Source organism: Cygnus olor, chromosome 1, assembly GCF_009769625.2.
Source record: "Cygnus olor isolate bCygOlo1 chromosome 1, bCygOlo1.pri.v2, whole genome shotgun sequence".
Taxonomy (NCBI): Eukaryota; Metazoa; Chordata; class Aves; order Anseriformes; family Anatidae; genus Cygnus; species Cygnus olor.
In genome coordinates, this window is record NC_049169.1 from 13,308,468 (window position 1) to 13,326,432 (window position 17,965).

A 17,965-nucleotide genomic window follows, 5' to 3' on the forward strand; every position below is an offset into this window, starting at 1 on the left:
TTTTTTTTTTTTTTTTTTTTTTTTTTTTTTTTCCTGTGTGTAAGAGAAATCGAAATACCTTCAGAATTAGTCTCAGACATGACGACTTAATCACTACATTCTCAGCTAGGGTATGCAGCACAAGCTGAAGCCAAGATTTCAATGCCTGTGAGATATGATTATCTTGTTTTCACTGGCATAGTTAGTCTACATACATATCTAAAACATCCGTCAAAGTTAGGTTCTGAATTTGCTCTTAAGTGCTATTTGCAAATAACGCGGGAGTAAACTTTAAGTCATATTTCACAAAGGAAATGGTGCTTTGTTTGCTCTCTTCATCTCTGGATCCCTGGCTGTATGCCTATGATGAAAATACCCAAGATCTTCAGAAAATCTGGTGAAGATAGGAAATTTTTGCAAAACATTAAGGACACAACAAATAACTGAATACTATAAGAAGGAAATATGATTTTCTAACTTATTTGCACAATTTTAATTCTGCTTAAATAAGACCTGAAGGCACACAAGCATCAAAGAAAATATGAAATATGAAAATGCTGCTCATAAAGTGAGCATTGTCTGAGCTATGAATGAGATCCTATTTACAAAATACGTGATCACATAATCGTTTACATACTGCTATAATGCCTGTAAACAAGTAAATGAATTAACACTCTAAGATCAACATTTTTTTTGCAATTTTACAACTTTCTGCATTTTACCTTAACAGTGTTATTAAAGACCTCTTAATACGCATTTTCTTCTCATATAATTTAAATATTCTTTATATAATCAAAGAATAACTAAGATGTACAGCATACAATGGGGCAACTTTCTACAGATTTTTCCATAAACTCATATCCTTTGATTTCACCTTTAAAGACGGACTTACCATTTTGTTTTGAGTTACTTTCTTATCTTTTCTTCTTCCTGCCCTCCCTAGATCCATGACCACATGGTTTGTCCTACATCTTCATGTGCTCACTTCTGATTCTTTCTTCATCAGAAAGTTCATATTCATATTGCAGTTACAGAAAGTGTAAACACTTCTTTTTCACATTTTTTTTCACTTTATGTTGTGAGACACTTACTGAAATACCTTCTCAGGGGTAAGCATAGTGCGATGTAGAAGTGAATATTCTCCTCTGAAAGGAGCAGTGCTGGCTCTGCACCAACTTTCAGTGAGATACACAAGATGTACATACTTGGTCATTGTTTTGTGGGAACAAAACCAAGGAACTTTACACTCATGAAAGGCCAGTCAGAATTATTCCTAAAGAAGCAAATTCTAATGGTCTGACATACACATTGGGTAAGAAGATTCAATCCAGATGCATCCCTTGTGGTGCAGCAACAACTGACTCATTCTTATAATATATAGCTATAAAATGATGGATGTTGGAGCTTTATAATGGAAAAAATGTAGAGGCTGAAGACTGGGATTACATGATGGCGGTGCCTGTACCTGCAGCCTGACAATCTGAAAGTGTTTATGGGCATAAAATTGATGCTGCTAAACAACATGATTTAAACATTTCTGTTACATGTGGTTAGAAACAATTCTCAGTTACAGAAAAAAAGCAGGATGTAAATACTCTCTCCTTCTCAACAAAATGGATAGTTCTTTTTTCCACTGTAAAGTTATCAACCAATGCTTATTATATTGTTCTGAAACACAAAGCAGTAAATCAACGCAATTTTATTGAATCTATCAAATCTCCATAAGGATGTAGATAAACTTCAAGCATATACACAACCTGTGATAAAGAACAATACATTTTGGAGACAGTCATCTCCTTTTCTTCATCTGAACCTTCAAACTAGATTCACTTCATGCCCCCTAGATAACTTATGGAAGTAAACAGCAAAAAGTTGACCCCTATTCACCCTTTTCGTGCCACTTGCAATTGTACAGATCTCAGACATATTCCCTCAGCCATTCCCCTTCCAGACCGCAGGTTCCTTGCTTACTGATTTGCTCCTTTTAAGGAAAGTGTTCCATACATCTGATCATCCCTCCTGCCCCCTCTGAGTCTCTTCCAGTCTCCAGTGCAATGTTTTACCCATAAAAAGAATTCCAGTAACACAGAATAACCGATTTTAGCAAAACAAGATAATGAATACTAATAAATCAGAATTTCATATGTAGTTACTGCTGTGATGATAGTATAAGGAAGATAAATATTTGGACGGCAAATCTCATTGTTGACTAACTAAAAAAGCAAGTCCATAAATCAGAAATACAAAATAATTTATAAGCATTGTAAATGGAGTTCAAATACTGTATTAGTATTAATATTTCTATGAAATTGCTAATTATTCAAAAGTTTTTTTTTTTTTTTTTTTACTGTGTAACTTCAAAACTTATCATTGACATAAAAAATTGCCTTTGCTGCAACTTCAATTTTTAGGTTGTTTTTTACAAATTAGTTAATTTCCTGTGTGATTACTTCTTAAAGATTATTGACCCTGGAAAATTTCTGAGCTTATAGGCTAATGTTAAGGTCAGAACAGTAACAAATACATATTTATATTTTAGCCTTTTTTTTTTTTTTTTTTTAAGAACAATGTCTGGCTTTGTATGGTCAAAATCCAATATTTTAATTTTTAAACCAACATATATAATAATCAAAAGAAAAACAGTGGAGAAAAATTAAGTTTAGTGAGATTCAACAGACATTCTGCAATGAGTATGAGGTCTTTAGAATAAGAGGTCAGTATTTCAAATATCTAGCTGAAAATACATGCAGTCTAATTTCAAGTAGATTAGTTTCATCATTTTAAAAGTGGAAAAGTGGTTGAGTTTTTTTTTTTTAATAACATGGAGTAATTTGTGCTGTGTTTTTTTTTCTATAAAATAGCTAAGAAATCTGTTCAATCTGGATGAGATGTGTATGCTTTTCTTATTGAAATATAATTTGTTATTTTTAAGGATTTGTGCTGGTAAGAAATATACTGTTAGAGTTAGATCAAGACATATTTGTGTCACTAAGAGACAGTTGTGTGTAGCAATGTATCAGCAGCACATGAAGAACCACACATAACAGGCTAAATGAAATTTAACTATTCCACTGAACTAGTCATACTAAGTCAAGTAAGCACGGCATTCAACAAATGGCACCCTAATAAAGCAGTAATACCTGAAAGCTCACACTAGCAGTGAGAAAAGTATATTCTAAATAAAAATTCATGAAGGATTTTTAGAGCAAGGACGAAATAACAGTGCCAGCAATTTAGATTGTAATTTGCACAGTACAATTCAGTAAAAAGGCTCCTGTATAATCAATTTCATTCAACGCAGAGGGTAGAATTTGAGATTCATTATAATTTACAGAAGGAATGAAAAAAATGAAAAAGAATAAGAAGGGGAAAATAATTTCTAATGGTGAAAGTGTAGAACGTTGCAATGAAGAATGAATGATGATGTAAAGAGTAAAATATTATCTGTTTTGGACATCATTAAATTGACAAAATAGAGAGGTTTCCAGGACACACCAAGAAAAGAAGTTAAGTTTTACCTGAATCCCAGTATCACTGACATTTTTGCATTCTGATAGAGAAAGTTGCTTTATTTTTCCACAGCAACCAAGGGCTCTCAACCCCTAAAAAAAAATCCAGAAAAAGAATAACCTTAGAAATCAATATATGCAATTATATGTAATTACATTTAATATCCTAAGATGGCCAAAAATATCTGAGTTTTGTATGTTAAACCTTCTACCTAAGAATTATAGCATCTTTTAAGACACAAAAATAATAGCTCCTCAGAATACTCTCACAGAACATTATTTACTTTTTACAAAGAAAAACAAGGATTGGAGATACTATATAAATGAGCTATCCAAAGTCACTCACTGAAACCCTTATGGGAAATATAGTCTGGATTTCTCTCCTCCACCAAATGCTTCATTACATGACTGTTCTCAGATATTCAAAATAACTTTCTTTTTGGTTGCATTTTTTTTAATCAAACTAGAAATAATTATCATTGTTGTCTAGTTAAGCTCTGATTCTGAAGTGTTTCTTAAAAGGACTTTCCTGCATCCATTAGAATCTAACGGAATAGCAGGACTTATTTTATCCACCTCTGTCCATAAGAGCCTATAAATGCTAGGCTCTTACGTACATCCTACTCTTCTGCAGAATGCATGTAGTTTACCCTCCTATTTTTTCTTGATGTACATACAAGAGTTAGGAATTCATTGTAGAAAATATTCAATGGCAAAAGCAAAAAAAAATACATTTTTTTAACCTGTTCAGAAAGAAAGAAACTGGAGAAAAGTAGTATCTTAAAATTGCTGCCTTCAGGATTTTCTTATCGGTGAAGGTCTTATGACTAAAGCTATGCCTATAACTACAACTTCTGAGTACAACAAGACAATACTTGAGATGTTTGGGTCACACTGATAGGTACATTCTACTTTAGAAGAAAAAAAAAAAAAAAAACATATTCAGGACCATAGGGAGGTGAAAACTTTGGTAAATTCCTGTGTTAGGAGTGCAAAAGGATCAGAAGATGCTTTACCTTTTTTACTGCTCATACCCCAGGAAACGGAACCATGTTCTTATCCTCAATTTTAATTTGAAGGAGAAATAAATGTTAATTTTGTAAAATGTGTTTTGATATTCACAGCAGAGTAGTTGTGTGCTCCATATTATTAAACAAACTTTTCTTCATGAAAAACAAAGTTATCACTTCATTCCATGTGGTTAATAAATTATCTACAATTAAGTAGTGAACAGCACTACACAGAGAGGAAATATCATACTGACAAAATAAGCACATTTAAGTAGTGTCTGGAATCCAGATGTGGACACTGTAATGATAATGCTGGGAGAGTGCAGCTGGAGTTCAAATTTTGTGAATTCCTGAAACCTCACAGGCTGAATAAAAACAGAAAATGGAACAATGAAAAAGATTTTCAGTCCTAGCTGCTTATGAAAACAAATAAATTTGCATTTTTTTCTCAGCAGACACAGTTATATGCTGACCATTACTTACAACAGCTTCATGAAAATCTACAGATTTCAAATTTTTGTTGTCCAGAACAATCCTATTCAAGAAAACAAATAATTGTCTACCTAATCCTCAAATATGTTAATGTCAGAACATGAATTCCTTACAGAAGAGACTCGTAGTGATAGGGTCAACCTTTAGGACATTGTTTTTTCATCCATTTCCCTTTACCTAAAAATGGTACGACTTTATGGTACTTGGTAATGAAATATTAACTTTTTTTTTTCTTCTACATGACAACTAACACTGCTATTACTTCAAAGCTAATCTATAATGATTTTATGTGACTATACTGACACTGTGTCATAATAAAAATATCTTTACAATAAAAATCAAAGTCTCCTTTAAGGTGTTTCATTAATAACACCAGATTTGAGAAGGCAAAGACTAGAGACATGGTATACAAGGAATGTCATTAGGAGCTGCCAATCACACATAAAAAAAATGAAACTTGGATGTTTCCAAAAATAAACCTCTTCAAACAAGTTCAGTGCAGGAAGTCTAATCTATATGAATTTTTAAACTATTAGTTTTTAATTTAACATATGTAGCATATGTTAACATAAAGTAGCCAATTATGACTACTTTTATTAGAATTCCTGTTTTATTCAGTAGCATTCCCTGATAAACAACATCAGGGATTCCCATCTGGGATACTGACCTATTTCTGAGACTTATCTTCTATACTAAGCCTCCAGACATTTTTAAAAGATATGTCGAGAGCTATGATTGTATCATCAGAACTCCTGGAAACATATACTAGCAAAACAGACACTACACAGCATACAGACTATGACACCTACTCTATAGGTTTCCAAAACATCTTTCTTCTTTAACATAAAGAAATCTCCCATGTATCTTGGATTAATCTTCTGTTGCCATAGTGAAAGGGAAGACTTTGTCTTGCATGTCTTGTATAGCATGTTTATTACAGTCTCCATTTAAAAAACAACTTTAAAAGAAACATTTTATTCTTCCCCAGCAGCTGTTTTTTTCAAGCAACTGAATTTTACAGTTTTGTTTTGTTTAAATGTTTTGTTCAGTTAATTCATTATGGGAGGCCTACAAACATTTGCAGAACATCATTTATTATTATTTCACCACAGTTTTTGTTGATAAGAAAATAAGAATCTACTGTACCAGATGGTGAGGGTCTTCACTTGCTGGAGACAAAAGTCATCTGAGGCTGTAGCATACAAAAAAGCAATTCTTTATTATTTATATTTGCAAACTGCAACCCTATGCCTTTCAACTGCAGACTGCAATGAATGTATCATCTCTTACTAACATGTGCTACATTATTTTCAGCTTCCGAGATTTCCATTCATGCATCTCTTGGTAACCCTAAAGGTCAGCATCTGTAAAGTATCTATGTCTTTATGTTCCAGAGATACACAGATGTCTCTTCCTGTTCATACCCCAAATCAAACAGACTGACCTCAAAGTGACTCCAATCCTGGAAGACAGCTCTTCTTAAGAGGTGGCTCCCACCTTCCATTTGTGAGCCATGTTGAAATGACTCAGGCCATCCTCTAAAACACTTATATTTCTGTACAAAGTAGCCACAGTCCACCAATTTCATGCATCAAACACTTAGTAGAAAATGAAAATGTAACCCATATCTTGCAGTATCGTTTCCCTAATAAGATATATGTAGGAGAACAACATTCAGTTTCAGATAAGCAAACACCTTCTGGAAAGTTGGTAAGTTCTTAAGCAAAGCAGCTATATTATTTCCAATACCTGAGCTAATATAAAGGTAGGTCAGACCTGTTTATGGGAACTGTAAAGACATTTTTTAATTGCAGTGCGGAAATCTCCCTGTATGACTGTGTGTATAACACATTCCATAAAACTTAATTTTTGTATCTAAAACCACTTGTGACTAGACCAAATCAAAACTTATGAAATATGTTTCTTGATACTAAGTCCAGACAACAGGGCTTCCATTGTAGCAAAATATCCTGTAAAACCACTGAGCCCAGTTTTCAACTTGGCTGGGTACCTTTAATTCCTACTGATTTTTGTTGAAAGTCAAGGTGTTAGCACATCTGGCACTGATTGCAGAGACTCTCTGTGCGTTTCCTATCTCTACACAGAATTAAGTTCCTAAGTCTTCAGGCCAAATCCTCTTTCTCTATTCCCCCAGGAAAACCCGACTGCTAACATCTGAATCTGGAGCTTGCATGAATATGTTAGCATGTCCTTCTCCCTGCCTTGGGGATTTCTTTTGTCACCTCCTTTCCTGTGGAAATCAAATGCAGCTAATTCATTTGCAGTCTGTTGCTGCTTATAGCTATCAGCCCTGGTAATATTTTTTCTCTTAACCTTTGCAAGGTTCTTCCTCAGTCCTACTGGTCTAATTTTTTAACAGACCAAAATGTAAAGCCAGGCTACGGATTCAAGACACCATAAATCCAGAATCCCACTGCAAAAAAAATACACAGTGAAAAAAACAAACAAACAAACAAACAAACAAAAAACTCTATATAACTGTGTAAAGCCAAAATGATTTTTCCCCCGTGATCTGTTTAGAATCTTATTATTAAAATATTAGTAGATATTTATGTTGCAGCCTGGCCTTCAGGACCAGCCAGGATCTGAAAATCATTAAGTACAAACACATAAGAAAAGAAAGCAGAACTAATTGTTTATATACTACTCTCAACTTTAAAGAGCAATTTTGCATAACCAGCATGCAAAGAATTTGTGACTGATAACTTGACTTGGTGACACACACGATTCTTGCAGAGACATGCCAGTCAGAGGAGAGACTGGGACCTTAGGTTCATTGCAAGAGAGACTTCATACATAACAGCCATTGAGAAGACACTGTGACAGAAAATTCCTTCTAACACCTCATATTTCCTTTTAATTTTTGATTTTAGAAGTGTACCAGAGTTCTTTCCATTTTTAAATTGTTTATATATCTCAGGAGTCAACTGATTTACTTTAACAATTCCTTTTTTATTCCTTGTTAGGCTTTTTCTGACTGTCTAAATCCTGTTTGGCTTAAGCCATTTTCTTCAAATGTCCCAATACTTCTATATTTAATGTTTTTTTTATGTCCCAAGTAGATGGGTGGTCCAGGCCGTGTGCATTAGCAGCTTGTGTCAGATTGAGGAGGAACGCTATGCAGCTGCATGCTTTCAGACTCTCAGACTTGGAGCAAAGCTGCCAAAGCTGTATCATATAGAACATCAGAGAAGGTTTAAGACATTTTATGAAAAATATGGAGAGCATGAGAACAAATCTTATAACTAAAACTGCTTCTCTAATTCATGGAAGCATTTCCACTGGGACTGCTTTTATATGAAAGACAAATAGGTTTTGGCCCTAAATGCCAGTGTTTCCGTCTCAGTAATAGAAACATAAGCACCTTGCATATATTGTAAATAACATAAATAGAATATCTAGATGAATAGAATGTACTAGAATATCTACAATATCCAAGACGATTTGTGATTAGTGTATCATCTATGCTTTCATGAAAATGTTCACAATACTAACAATGTGAAACCGAGAAATCTATGGTCCATATTCCAGGGTTTTTAGGAGAGCAAGAGGTAAGGGAAAACTATGTGAGATGGAAGGCTAGCTAGGAAAAAAAAAAAAAAAGAGTTTTCACAAAGAATTTAAAGGTAATTTTTTTCAAGGAACTGTACATTTTTGTACTGTCATTGTGTTGTTTGATGTCATTTTATTTATTTTTTTAATCTATAACTAAGCTTGCAAATCATTTCATTGCCAAGTCTCTCTTTTAAGGTGTTCATGACTCTAAGAAACCTATTTCTAGTACAAGAATGACAAAAACAGAACAACCGTGTCCTTCCCACCACTAAAAAAAAGTTTTGAGACTTAGAAATATGTCGTTTTTTTAAACAATTTTGAATGAAGAAGGAAACATTTTCAGAAATGTAAAAAGATGAATACAACTGAGAATTATATATAGACTGTATATGTATTCACATGTTGTTATTTTACTGACATTCTTTAAAGGAAAACCTATATGGAAGGATGATGGCTTATGATTGCATGAAGTGTTTATTATCTGCATATCAGGAGGACAGGAGAAACATAACGCTAATTTTGACATCCTGCCAAGAGAAAACAAGAGAAATGAAGATGAGGTTTCACTTTTTTTAAAGAGTAGCAGGTATGGTGAGGCAATACTGCAGGAACTGCTCAGCAGTGCTCAGGAAACGCCCTAAAAACAGCTGAGAAAGATGCAAATCAGATGCTTCCTTTTTAGCATCATAATGGACTCTAAGTCTTGTAAAAGAAATAATGGTTTTCTTTAAAGTGTTTTCTTCCCTTTGAAGAGGGCACACTAAAATAACAGAGTGAATAAATAAATACTTTAAATGGAATTGTGTTTTATTTTACTAAATGTTGAGTATTATATATGAATATATATTATATATTATATGATTATATAGAATCAAAGCCCTAGTGAGAAAAGGAGAGCAAAGTCTTTGGGATGCCACCAGTCCTTCACATTCATGAAGTTGTTATCCTCTTCATTGGTTGATACTTGCTTTCATTAATGAATGGTGTTTGACTTAGCAAGACACTTAAGCATACATACAAACTTAAGCATGTGATGAAATTACTTGCGTTATCCTAGGTTCTGTTTAGAAGTTTGCCAAGACATTGCTTCTCTATGCATTACTCTCTGTGCATAAGTTCCTATACAATACTGAAATCTAAATACATGCAGTGATTATTTTTATTCATTTTCCAGTCTTTCTATTGACTATTAGTTTCAGGACAAGTATAGTAAATTTCTACAAACATGAGAGAGATTATCAGTGTATTTCTTATTAGCGCTATGTTTTATCATTACTTTGAGTCTACAAAGAGTCTACAGTGTTTTTCTGTACTAACAAGTTCTCTTGTCAGGTACAATTCTAAGGGTCAATATATTTCTTCCAAATGCAAAAAATTCCCTGAATGAAAGACAGGCTTCAACGGGGACATTTCTCTTCTTGGCACCAGAGAAACTACAGAAGAGGAAGGCAACAGCAACAGAAAAAAATAAACTCCATTTTGATTAAGGTCTTAAGTAAGGCAGTTATACATGAGGTACAAATCTGTAAGAAAATCTGACTACTGTATCTTTTCTCCCCTATCCTCCCCCTAAGTATATATCATCCTTATTACAGTAAATTCTGCTCTATTTAGATGGGCAGAATGATTTTGCCATCATTTGAAAAACTAAAAGGAATCATCTCTTGTGTAATGCAGATCAATGTTGCATATTCTACACGTTTCACAGAGACACCACATTCACCTAGACACCAAAAACAAGAGATCTGCTGTGCAGGCTACAAGAAAGAATATGAACCTTACAATTTCTCTTTATTAGCATACAAATAGTAGCTTTTTACAAAGCAGAGTGCAAGATCTTTTTCATCAAATCGTGTTTTAAGATTAGAAGATCTATTTAAGGTTTAATGTTTTAAATGCTTAAATGTTATAACATTAGAAAATGCATGAGTGCCATACACTTAAAGAAAGCAAACAGTGAGAACCATACCAGTTTTCTATCTTGTACTAGCATTCAGATCAGAAATTACAGGAATGATAAATGGTCAATTTCCGAGTGAGTTTATCTGTCTTGTGGGAAGGAGGAAACGGAATGTCTTAAAAATGCAGTGTAAGCAGAACAGCTTGGATTAATGCCGAGGGCAAGGGTTGTGCTATGTGAAAACTAGAGTAAGAAGCAATACAGCACTTTAGAAGACTAATTCTGAGAAGCAAAGAGAAAGAAAACATTTACGTTGAAACACTGTGGGACTGTAATTCTAGAAATTATATATTTCATTCAGATATAATATTGTGATATTTAAAATAACAACATTAAATTAAATCTTCATGGATTTCCCAGCCCTCTTTACTTGACATAATATTGTGTTGTATTGTACTGGATTTTATTTTATTTTATTTTATTTTATTTTATTTTTAGGTCTCCATAAAGGATACAAGTATTTTAATTACTTTTGCACAAATTCTGTGTTAGAACCAAGCAATAAGGTTCTTGGTCAGAATTCTTCTTGAACAGCAACTGAGTGAATATTCTTTATAGCAACAGTTTTCATCATGATGTTTCTCCTAGATTTCTGTGTTCAGTGAAGAGTTTGCCCTAGAAGTAAAAGTAACAGCTAGAACTGGCTCTAAACCCTACCCATGAGGCAGGACCTGCCAAGAACATCTTATGTGGAGGCCTGCTATGTTTAACCTGGCTCCCACACTTGCTATGTTGCTTTCCAGAGTCTTAGCAACTTGACAGTTTGAAGATACCTTCTTAGTAATTCTTTCACTAGCAATTATTTTCTGGACCACAGTGTAGATCTGTGCCTCTGTTAGAGCTAACATTTTTCACCATAAATCTATTTAAAGGAAAATGTAATTTTTACAAATTCAATATTTAAAAATACCAGTTTTTCGTTTTTCCTCAGGCCTAATCATCTTGGAGAAAAAAAAAATCTGCTTAACGTTTTTTACAGATCAGTTTCAGAGACACCCAATCTCCTCTTTTCATCAGTTTCAGTTTCTCTCTTTCAAATCTGAGAACTATCCAGTGTGAGAATTAACTTTTATTGGGTAGTGCCTATATATTGGCAAATATTGTATTACACAATTCTAAAATCTGTTTTAATGATATTGCAACTCCACTGCTTCTTATCCATGCAGATCAAATGAATGGATTTTACTGTATTTTTTTCTGAAAGCTTAAATAGAGAGCAAGCACATTGTTTATTATTTAATTATATATATATATATAATATGCATACATATATACAATTATTACATATATATACCATATCTGAGATGTTGGTTGCAGAGATATCAATGGACATCAGTGACGACATATTTCCCAAAGCTTCAATTCCAGCATCAGTAACATTTTCACAGTGACGTAGATTAAGGTAGGTCAGTTGATGACATATAAATTAAATAATAATAATTTAGACAATAAGTAAGTAAATAAATAAGAAAAACAGAAATGTTGGCTTTTCAATTCTGTTACAGAAATGTAGTATAACAAGTACATTTTTCTCATAACCCTTGCCAAGTTTTTTTCAGGGGACCTATGAAAATAAGCTCTCCATACCCATGGGATTATATCAGACTTTTGATATATGGCTTATGTAAGCACTTCCAGAGACTACACTCATAACGTTTTGCATTCCAAAGGTTTCAAACCATGAACAGTAATAAAATTAAATGAAAATATGGAAATCAAGGAGCTATATTACAAATTCATATATATATTAATGAGTTTGATGCTTGACTTTTCCCCATCTCCAAATCTCTCATATCTTGCACAGGAACATCAAAGTTCACTGCAACTACAGAATTCAGTACTCTATGGCTGTAACCACACCCACTTACAACAATGCAAATAATAGCACAAAGCAAACGTAGACATTGCTAGGATCTTCAAATCAGCACTCACTGAGCATACATGCATGACTGAATTTTACCTCCTAAGTAAGCACAGTATGTAGTGTGTTCTTATAAGCAAAACAGAAGACCTAAGAAATGATTGCAAACAATGATTGCATCTACGCTCAGAGCCCTAGGGGCAACACTCCATCAATAAAACAGAGAAGGCATTCCCTAACTTCCCAGCAAGCATGCTATAACTGTTTACAACTAATGTTATGAAAGCATAACAAGGGGCCTGGTGAGATATCTAGTAATGAGTGGAAAGACTGACTCCGATCTTCTCTTGAACTTTAAAATTTGTAGTTTGATTGCCAATACCAATACTCCTTCTGTGGAATGGGGAATGAAGATGTTTAGCAATGGAGTGCTTTTTGTTTGTGCAGGCATAAGTATTTACTGAGTTTTCAAAAATGTGACCTAAATGAATTTTGTCACTGACAACAACCACTTAAGCACTTTTTTTCCCTAGAATTAAGACTTCTCAGGTTTCCATATTTATATTGATGATTTCCCCTTTGTTTAAATGGCTATATACCTCCATCACTGATTTTAAAAGAGAAATGTAAGCAATATTCATAGAATGTATTTTTCCTGTTCTACGCAATTCAACATTTAATTTAAATTCAGCAGTCTATATTGTAGATAAACAGAAATGAATACTGATTTTTTTAATACCTTTTTAAGTCCCAAAAATGTTAGAATAATTAATGGCTTGATTAGAAGATGCTACTCTTTGTAACTGCTAAACTGCTAAAAAACAGAACTTTCTGAGAAAAAGTCTATTGGAGATCATGAGAAATTCCATCAGTTCTGCCTCTCAGATATGAAAGCATGTCAAAAGACAGAGCTTGGAAAACATATCTAGATATCAAAACCTGTTTAAACATTTCAGAGTAATATTTGTTATTGATATAATATTTGGTATTAATATCTTTATTCATTTAAGTAAAGAAAATTATTTAAAGGAGAAATGATCTTCCAGCACAGAAGCAAAATACAGGGGTAGTACATGTATATGTATGTAGTAGCTATACATGCACTGACTGAACAGTTCAACTATTTCTTGAATTATTTCACTTAATCAATTGCATGTCACACACACAACTGTCTAACTCATAATATACTAAAAGGTTATTAAGATTAGGTAAATGGAAAATCTTTCAGCCAACCCGAGAGGCTTGGAGTGTTGACTACAACTTGGGTAAGTGTTCAGTACAGCTCATATCTTTGACACATTTAACATTACTTGTACAATTAGCTTTCCAATACGTTCACGATATTTCAGAGAATCACAGAATATCCTGAGTTGGAAGGGACCCACAAGGATCATCGAGTCCAACTCCTGGATCCCCAAAGGACTACCCAAAAATCAGACCATGTGTCTGAGAGTGTTGTCCAAACACTTCTTGAACTGCAGCAGGCTCGGTTCCTGCTAAAGTTCAAGATTTCTTCTGTGTTCCCTGATGGACAAACAAGCTGTCCTAGATTTCTCTAGGACAGAATCATATTTTGGCTTGTACAGTTTGTTGCAGAACAATCACTACAAATCCCAAAGTCCTAAAAAAAACATAGGTAAGAATAGTACTGCTGAAATAATTGTGCAGTGAACACACATACTAAGTTTCTCCAGTCAGCTGATGAACCATATAAAAACACAGATCACACACTGCTTCACTTGGTTTATCATACATGAAGATGACAAACATAAATGGGGAATATATGGCAAGGGTGTGAATCACCACATTGCCTGTGTCAACTTTTAGCCAACTTTTTACTCATATCTATTGTTTCTTAATTTTAATGATCATGACCAGTTTCTTTCTTCATTATTCATATGTAGTCAAACACTTCCTATAATTGTAAGCTTTCTGAATTGTTAGATTTGCTCTTTCTGTCCCATTCATTTCTCAAAAAAAAAAAAAAATCCATATGACTCTAAAGTTAGAAAAAGTTAGACTTTTAGGGTAAGATAAAATGTCAATGAAAAAAGGAAACCAATAAAGAGTTTTAACATCCTATAAACTAAACATTTCAAAATCTGTTCTTAAGATCCTGTTACCAGTATGGTGCTTCCCTTGATTTCTGTCATAAATCCTAAATGTTTCTAATTCAGAGTGAATTTTTATATGAAAATACTCTACAAACAAGAGAAAAAAAGAAACAAACAAACAAACAACAAAAAAAAAACCACTAAGATTTCCCCTTTGGTAGTTTCATATTTCTTTTCTTAAGAAAACTCTTTACAAAGTTTTGATTTGTTACAATCTATAACTTTGGCAATGCTGAAACTTTTACAAATGTCTGCAAAAGTAAGTAAAACAAAATACAGAGTTTTACAATAGCTTTATAATTGCTTTAAAAGTTTTGTTAATGCAATACAGCAATTCTTTAGTGTTAGAGGTAGTAGACAAATATACAAACACACTCACAGCCCAAGAAACCATCTGGCCAACAGACTGGAAAATCCAGCTTTCTAAATGTTAATCCAGAAAATTCAGGCTGCTGTCCCATCTGCACAACTGAATTACCAACATGATGTCATGGTATTACTCCAGCACTTCTCAGTGCATCTATGCACGCAATGTTATCAGATTTTTGCACAGCACCAGCAGGCACAAAAAGTATTTAGATACATATTAAAGCAGAATCCCTAAAGCTTAACATGATGTCAGAAATGTTACGAGAAGCAGCAGTTCTAGCTTCCTTGTATTATTTTATAGGTCTGTTGATTTTGAAATACATGTAGATTTTGCCTTCCCTTTTCCCACCCACCGTTGACACTATTACTGTGCCACAAAACTGGGAACAAGAGAGCAACTTTGGAAGCTCTTTCTTTGCTCTTTTTTTCTACTGATGCATGATACATCTGAAATGGAAAACAGTCTTCACACCAAATACATCATTCCTCTACAACATAACATACGAGGTTGTCTTCATAATTGTACAAAAAAAAAAAAAAAAAAGTATTCACAAAAGTAAACAATAGCCAAATTTTAAGACAGCTCTAGTTCTTGCATTGTCTTTTGTTATCATTTTCATCTTCTTCGAAGCCCTATTCCAGCACTAAATTGTGCCATAACTTTTAAGTAATATAACTTCTACTGCTGATTCTTTTGTTTGAACTGGTGTAATAATTAATGTTGTTTTGAAAACATGGTACAGGAAAAAAGAACTACTTGTATAATTGAAAAAAAAAATGTTAATATATATGTATTAATATGGCAAGGCTTTATTTTTAAAATTGAAAGATATGCTAATAGGACTTACGATGAGCATAATTAACTTTACTAAAATTCTTTTAGAATGTTTTGCAGAAACTGGGTGCAATAAGCTGTCTGCTACACTCAGGGCATGAATATACTTCAGTTGTGAAATCATCTTAAGACCAACATCTGTCTTCTGGCAACGAGCAATATGAATAAGCCTGATGTATGTGCAGCATTTACTTATCAACTTGAAATGCAAATCAGTAATTTGGTCATTTCCCGTTGAAATATATAAAGACGTAAGTTACACGTCTGACATACATTAGGGGCCTGATCCAAATATCCAGTAAAATCAGTTGACAGATTCTTACTGATTTCAAATGATGTGGATGAATTTTCAAAATCATTCTAATAATTTTGTGAAATATTATACTAACCTTCAGTCCTGACCTTAACGAGTTTACATTCAGCAAGGGCTTTAAAAGTTGGATCAGAAAGATGTGGAGAGTCAAGAAACACAACAGGCATTATCTGTCAACATTTTTAAACCAGAGCCTTTGAAGGGAAAAAGGTGAAATAAAATATTCATATACATGTGCTGTCATATAACAAAGGATCAGCAAACAGTCTGCATACAGTACTGCATGTTACAATTTTGAATAAATAGTTATAACCCATTCTAATAGTAACTTCTAAACTGTGAGCACTATATAAACAACTGGAATTCTCCATATATTCATTATCTTTGGGCAGCTAGGTCTTGGGCATACAAAGTAGCTCCTTTAACATATAAATCCTGTGTAAAGGAAAGGACAGTTTCCTTTTAGCCACGTGTTCTACAGATGTCATGGATGTGAACCACACGAGAAAAGGTTGTCCTTGATATTCACGTGTAGTGATCTCACTATTTCCCAGAGTATTGAAATTGGGAGGATATCCCAGCAGTAATAAAAGGATGTGGCAAAACAGATTGTCAGTTCTAGTTAATATTAAAATGTCAAGCAATGCTACTTTACTATAGAAGTTGAAGGTGTTTTGCATGAAGAGTTATGACACAAATAACAATCTTGCGCAGCTCAGCCTCCAGCCTTGTACTACACGAGTCATTCACTTGGAAAACATCCACAAAAGAACTGTCTGGCATGTACTATTAGGTACCAAGTAAGGTCTATGGGGACATGAATCCAAAAGGAGGAAACTTCAAAGATGAAGTGTACTGGGAGGGACTCCAACTGCTGCCTGACTTGCCAAGTTAAGGGGAGCAGCAGTGTAAAGCACTGGGTTTACTTAGGGCATATGTTTTGTCTGACAGCGAACACCTTTAGCAGACAGGAGGTAGTCACAGAAAAGAAAGCCAGAAGCTAAGCAGTAGCTACTGATCCATCACACTACAGTATGGTGACATTGCACTAGAAAATGCTTCCAGTTCTTGCACTTGCAACCTCTACCCTCTGTAGCACATTTGACTGCTCCCCACAACTACTTGTCAGTGGAAGCAAGAGTCAAACCTGCTTTCCTTCCACTCTAGCATTGAGCAAGGAGTTTAACGCACTGGGTTTCCATCTCTTTCTGTTTTTGCAAACTTAACGTTTTGGATCCTTTTGTGTCTGAGGTTTGGTGGCTGTGTTTTGTTTGTTTGTTTGTTTTTCCTTAACTATCTGACTCTTTAAGCTACAGTCAAGGCAGACTGCCTTTTCTTTTCTGGCATAATGCCCCATCTTTTAACTTACAGCCAGGTTGGCTTGCTCTCTATGTGTTCTCAGGCCTGAAGCATTTGTGCAGGTCTCATGTCCACACACGTGGAATACAGTGTGTCTCAAGTGACACTCTTAGTACTGTGGATGCAAGTGGAGCATCAATGTTTTTCCTACAGTGGTCTGTAACAGCCTGCAGGTAACACGTGGCGATACAAATCCCATCAACTACCCTCTGTCAGCTGCTTGTATTCAAGGCCAGGTCTGTCATGGAGCAGCTGCTCTGAAAACAGCTATATTTCAAGAAATAGCTGAAGAAAGTAAGAGAGCAACATTTTAGGGGTGGAGGGGGCAGTCCAGTGTAGGGGCAAGATATGACTTCTAAACAGACTGTCAAAAACTAGAAAAATGGTCTTAAGTGATATAAGAACCTGGTCTATTAATGGCTCTTAGCTATCAAATATGTATCATCAGACAGGGAAATAAAATAATCTGAGAAGAGTCCATTTCCATCAAGTAATCCTGGAGTTTGAATTCGCAGTTCTCAAATGTACAGGGTTCCAAGAGATGTCAGGTCCTGCAGTGGTCAGACATCGGCCTCATACCAGGATAGT

At 34.2% G+C, this 17,965-nt stretch overlaps 1 protein-coding gene across 1 annotated transcript in view; it reads right to left on the minus strand.

Moving 5' to 3' along the window:
• Positions 1–17,965, minus strand: part of FBXL13 (F-box and leucine rich repeat protein 13) — an 86,060-nt gene that overhangs the window by 23,015 nt on the left and 45,080 nt on the right. The window contains 4 exon segments of the mRNA XM_040540893.1: positions 3,498–3,581; positions 11,821–11,940; positions 15,719–15,938; positions 16,097–16,212. Of these exon segments, the coding sequence (XP_040396827.1) occupies positions 3,498–3,581; positions 11,821–11,940; positions 15,719–15,938; positions 16,097–16,212 (540 nt within the window).